The following is a 6,149-nucleotide window of genomic DNA, read 5'->3' as shown; positions in this document are numbered from 1 at the left end:
AAAACCAAACCGAACAGCCAACCCAGGAAAAAGAAAAAGAAAAAGAAAAAAAAAAAAAAAAGAACAACGCCAACCCAGAAAAAAAAAAAAAAAAAAAAAACACCAACCCAGAAACCGAACAGCCAACCAGGAAAAAAAAAAAAAAAAAAAAAAAAAAAAAAAACCTGAACGGCCAACCCAGGAAAAGAAAAAGAAAGAAAAAAAAAAGTCAAAAAGTGGTTAAAAGTTGCGACTGTGGGTCCCTCATGTGTGTTTATTTACGGAAATGCCATTGAGTTATGAGTTATGGAAACTGAAAATAACCTTTTGTTGTTTTCAGTTTCCATAACTCATAACTCAAAAATCAGAGAATTGAGTGATGGAAACAGAGTTATGGAAACAGAGTTATCGTTTGGCCAAACAACCTTTTTACTATGAGTCCCACCATTTTTGAGTTATGAGTTATGGAAACAGAGAATTGAGTTATCAAAAAACTCAATCCAAACGGCCCTTAGATGCCATGACTTTTAAGTCTAGATAACTTGACAAGTAGTGCCAGTGTCACGTCGTATTTGCCCAGCTAGTGTGTCCAAACTCCAAAGTATAAGATTATTCAAGTGTCAACAGTCACACGCACAACACAAGGTGGAGATGGAGAAGAGGGAGAGGCATTTTGTGCTGGTTCATGGAGCCTGTCATGGAGCATGGAATTGGTACAAAGTGGTAACCCTGCTGAAATCAGCTGGTCATAAAGTAACAGCCTTGGACCTAGCTGCGAGCGGGATTCACCCAAAGCAAGCACATGAGCTCAGATCACTATCAGATTACCTTGAGCCTTTGATGGAATTCATGGCATCTCTTCCAGCAGAGGAAAGAGTGATCCTTGTGGGCCACAGCTTCGGTGGAGCCTGTAACTCTGTTGCCATGGAAAAGTTCCCTGAGAAAATTTCTGTTGCAGTATATGCTACCGCCCTTATGCCTGGTCCTGACCTCAATTTCCTTGCATTAAACGAACAGGTACTGCTCTCATCATCTCCCTCTAACAATCGTTAGAAAGCAGATCTGGGTAAGTAACACTTTCCTAGATCTTCTACCGCGTAGTTGCGTAAATAATCATTTGCACGTAAACCCACTATTTACTGTACCACGACTCAAAATTTTCTGAACAGGCTCAAGGCTTTCCTTTCTTCTTAACAAATCAAATATTTTCGGTATATTTGAAGGCTACTCCCCCAAAAATAATAGGACATGTTTGAACATAATTAGATCATTTTATTCTTTTTTTTGGGGATAATTACTACTTACTAGTCTCCTATTATTAGTTGAAAGGGTCACGCTATTATGACCGTTCGAGTCTTCGACTATCCGTGAGGGTTGCTTTCAGATAATTCAGATAAAAGTCTTATGCATGCCTCAGCCTTACACGTGGCTAGTTCTTATCTCTTTCATTGAAAAATGTGACCTTTATATTTCGAGAAGGTACCGGAAAACACAAAATTTGACATATAGATATAGCATATTATCGGTGGTAAGTAAATAATATATATATATTTTAAAAGTGAATTTAGATAAGAATTAGTAAAAATTTATCAATTTTACGAGTGTAAAAAATCTGTCGATTTTTTATATGCTTAGGTTGCGTTTGGATTGGGCGTTTTCTACCCAATTCTGCGTTTGCGTTTTTCCAAAACTTTTTTTTTTTCACGCATTTTGGAGCGTTTTGGGTGTTACGGCTACTGTTCATGCACTGTTCAATGAACAGTAGCCGCAAACTTTGACTTTTCAAATTTTTTTGACCAATCACAGCACATCGTGTACTGTTCACGGACCCACAAATTTCACTTTTCAGCAACTTTTTCATTAAAAATGGGTCCCACAATACTATTCACACATTTAAAAATTATTTCGCTACAGTGTTTTTCAGTTTTCAGTTTCAGTTTTCAGTTTTCAGCTGTATCCAAACGGACCCTTAGTATTACTTTTCGCAACTTAAACGACGAGTATTGGTTATTTTGTTTTTATAAAACATGAATGGATTGATTTAACATCATTTTAATTGATTACAAAAAGGAAACACCATTTTAATTAAATATTTGAGAGAAATGTAATCAGAATATATTATTATTTTTATTATTATATAAAGGATTATAAATCATAATGTATTACTTTATAGAATATTCTAGTGTCCTTTTTTTGGCGTCATTTTATCTTATCTCTCTATCTAAATATAGGGTAAGAATGGAAAATCACTGTATTCCATACTCACAATATGTCATCTTAACATTAAAAAAGTTGTATTTATTTTCTATGTTAATCTCTTACTTAATAAAGAATAGTCTCATTAAAAAAGAAAAAAGAAAAAAAAAAAAAAAAAGAATAGTCTTATCAATGAGAGTCTTTAAGGAAAAAGTTAAATAAATAAATAAATGATGAATTATAAGTTATAATGCTCATTTTTTGAAAAAAAAAGAAAGAAAAAGAATGTGCTTGTCATTTGTCAACAATGTATTGGGCTTATTGGCTTGCATATATAAATTTGTTCTAATTGTGTTTTTTTGGAATGTGTGCACAAATAAATAAATAAACACACACAACCTTAAATATTGCAATGATCCAACAAGAGTTTCAAATTTTGGACCCTCCTTACATCACACAATTAAGAAAAAAAAATCTAATTATTGTAAACATTTCCTCATTTTCTTAAGTGTTTGGTATGATTAAAAATGGTGTAAAACAATTTATCTCCCAAAGCTCTCGAATAGGAGACCTCCCCCCTCCCCTCTTTCAAATTTGCCACCTACCACGACCACCACATTCCTCCTATGGGTTGCACTCGTCACTCCCAACCATTGTTGACCCACGACTTAAACAACCCACATTGTTGATCTAGCATATCTAGACCCAAGGAGATTAGTGGTTCTTGTCTTGGTGGTATTGCTTGATTGGCGTCAAAGCTTAGCGGTGGTGGTGAGATCTATGACTAGAAAGACTCTCCCTTTGGCGTGATCATTTTTTTTTCCAAATCTATGAGTAGATTGTAGAGAGATTAGCAACTGGTTCCTTAGTAATTTTCCGTACAAACCAAACACCAAAAATCAAAATATTTTCTAATCAAAGAACATTTGGCGTTGAAACAAACGTAGCATTAATTTCAATATCACTAAAGTCAATTGGAGTTTTGTATCATCAAGTAGGATTTGAATTAAGGATTTGGATTAAATGTAATAGTGTAACTATGTGAGAGGTAAAAAAATATCATGGCAAAAAAGTAAAAATGTTTAAAAAGTTTTGATCCATGGGTTGAAATTAAAAGTAAACTTATCATCAAGTTTCAATATTGTTCGTAAAAGTGGTAATGCATGGTTCAATAAGATCTCAATCCTTGAATTCATGCTCCACTTCATGATGGTTTTTAAGCACGGACATTGACATGAGTATAGGTCCAGATACATGTATGACATAGGGACATGATCAGTTTCTGAAAATTTGTAACATGAAACAGCTAGTGTGACATCGATATGATATGAATACAACACCCTAAATAAAATGTATATGCTTCCTAAATTTTTACTCACTTTCAACCACTAGTTCAGTGTGATTACCAAGTTTATTTACCACATATCAAGTCACAAAAGTTATGGGTTGAGATTTTTACATTTAAAAATTTTTGACTTTAACTTTTTACTTGCTTTTAATATTTTTTATTATTTAATGGCTGAGATTGAAAGTTACTTTTTCCAACTCTCAATCTTAACCCTGCATTGCAATTGCATCACCTGATCTCAATCCAAACAATTAACAATACTGTTGAGCTTAGGTATGTGATGTGAGTGTGACCTTGATGGTGATATGTACCTATGAGATTGACCTTACCAAGAGAGAGACTGGTTTGAGGGATAGTGTCATAGGCATATACCATGAAAAGATCACCTGAAAAATAAATGAAATTGTTACATGTTTTACTGTGCATTTGATAGTGTTTAGTTCATGGATTTCCAATCATCCTCTCTCAAGTTTAGGAAATTCCATCATTGAGTCAGTTGTCATTGCTGTCTCCCTTCCTAGCTAGCTAGTTCCCAAATGTGCCTAATGATATCTTTAGGTATATGTAGAAATTTCAAAGGTTGGATCCTCTCAAGGACGCGCAATTCACATTTGATCAAGGGCCCAACAACCCACCTACCTCATTGCTATTTGGGTACAATTTCATGGCAACCAGGTTATACCAACTCTCCCCACCTGAGGTAAGATACATAATTTATACTTTATATTTCTCTTTAACTTCATATTTATTTAATGGGTTTTAGTTAACTCAACTGATAAATTTCTAATAGTTGAATAAGAAATTTAGGGTTCAATTCCTGTCCATACTAAAAACCAATTGGTGTCTTAATCTGATGATAAAAAACTATCATCAGGAGAGGATGCCATATTGTAACTCTCATTAAAATAAAATAAAATAAAATAAAAAACTTCATATTTATTCAATAATGTCACACTTTCTTTAGGAAGAAAACATTAAGTAAAAGAGCCAGAAAAATTAGTCAAGCATGCAATCATCAGTTTAACAACTTTATAATTAGAGGTTGAATGTCTTAAACAATTAGCTACTTAGCTAAATTACATTTAAAAAATAAAGGGTCATGTTAACAAATGCCCTTAGGGCAATTGCTAATAAATCATAATAAAAAAAATTTGACATCATTTTCATGGAAAATATAAAAAATTGTTAATAACATTTATTGTTTTATCATTCTCCTAATAAAATGTTTCTAAAAATAGTTCATTAGGGCATTAGTTAACATTTCTCAAAAAAAAATATTTAACTTCATATTTATTTAATGGGTTTTTAATGGGTTTTAGTTAACTCAACTAATAAAATTCTAATAGTTGAATAAGAAATTTAGGGTTCAATTCCTGTCCATACTAAAAACCAATTGGTGTCTTAATCTGATGATAAAAAACTATCATCAGGAGAGGATGCCATATTGAAACTCTCATTAAAATAAAATAAAATAAAATAAAATAAAAAACTTCATATTTATTCAATAATGTCACACTTTCTTTAGGAAGAAAACATTAAGTAAAAGAGCCAGAAAAATTAGTCAAGCATGCAATCATCAGTTTAACAACTTTATAATTACAGGTTGAATGTCTTAAACAATTAGCTACTTAGCTAAATTACATTTAAAAAATAAAGGGTCATGTTAACAAATGCTCTTAGGGCAATTGTTAATAAATCATAATAAAAAAAATTTGACACAATTTTCATGGAAAATATAAAAAATTGTCAATAACATTTATTGTTTTATCATTCTCCTAATAAAATGTTTCTAAAAATAGTTCATTAGGGCATTAGTTAACATTTCTCAAAAAAAAATCTTTAACAATGATCTTTTTTCTTTTTTTTTGAGAAAATTTTAACAATGATCGTTGATGAATTGAACTAGGATTTGACACTTGCCATGTCATTGGTGAGACCTTTTCGTCTTTATGGTGATGATGCATTATTGTTAAAAGAATCAAAACTCACTAAGGAAAAATATGGGTCTATTCGTAGAGTTTATATTGTGTGTGACCAAGACAATATTATAAAGGAGGATTTTCAAAGGTGGATGATTGAGAATAATCCAGCAGATGAAGTGAAGGTGATAACTGGTTCCGATCACATGGTCATGTTTTCTAAACCGAAGGAGCTGAGCTCATGTCTCCAAGAGATTGCGGAGAAATATTCTTAAATTCTTTATCTATGCCATTTGCGTGTTGGACTTTGGAATATATATTTTTCACGATATATTTGATGTAATGTGGGTAAAATCTGCTACACTGTGTGTGTAATAATTATAACCCATACTATATTTTTTTTCTAAAAAGACATAATGAAAGTATTGCGAATGCACAATAACATATAATAGGAAATGGAATATATGTAATTTGCAATAACATATATTGCAAATCTACTCTTGCTATTCCTTAGGAGGCATTGAATATGATATACTTGCATCATGTGTATGTGTCTTTAAAATGACCGGTTATTCTTTGGCCCAAATGAAACTATTTTTATGGTTCTATACAACTAAAGCAAGTCAAAAAATGCTCAATATTTCAAAACCTGCACGTACCAATAAAAGCTCAAAACTGTAGAATTGTCTACAAACGTAAAAGCGCAC

At 32.2% G+C, this 6,149-nt stretch overlaps 1 protein-coding gene across 2 annotated transcripts; it reads left to right on the top strand.

Moving 5' to 3' along the window:
- The first annotated feature begins 550 nt into the window (after positions 1-550).
- Positions 551-5,868, top strand: LOC115993883 (methylesterase 10-like). 2 transcript variants are annotated; one of them, XM_031117868.1, is made up of 3 exons: positions 551-996; positions 4,092-4,228; positions 5,540-5,868. In XM_031117868.1, exons 1-3 carry the CDS (start codon positions 631-633, stop codon positions 5,715-5,717), a joined length of 681 nt encoding a protein of 226 aa, XP_030973728.1. In that variant the 5' UTR covers positions 551-630; the 3' UTR covers positions 5,718-5,868. The 2 variants fall into 2 exon arrangements, with proteins under 2 accessions (XP_030973728.1, XP_030973727.1); XM_031117867.1 differs by having other exon boundaries at positions 554-996; positions 4,092-4,223; positions 5,430-5,866.
- The last annotated feature ends 281 nt before the right edge of the window (positions 5,869-6,149 follow it).

Source organism: Quercus lobata, chromosome 6 (genome assembly GCF_001633185.2).
Source record: "Quercus lobata isolate SW786 chromosome 6, ValleyOak3.0 Primary Assembly, whole genome shotgun sequence".
In the NCBI taxonomy this organism is placed as follows: Eukaryota; Viridiplantae; Streptophyta; class Magnoliopsida; order Fagales; family Fagaceae; genus Quercus; species Quercus lobata.
The sequence above is the reverse complement of the archived record's forward strand: the minus strand, read 5'-3'. Positions and strand labels throughout refer to the sequence as shown.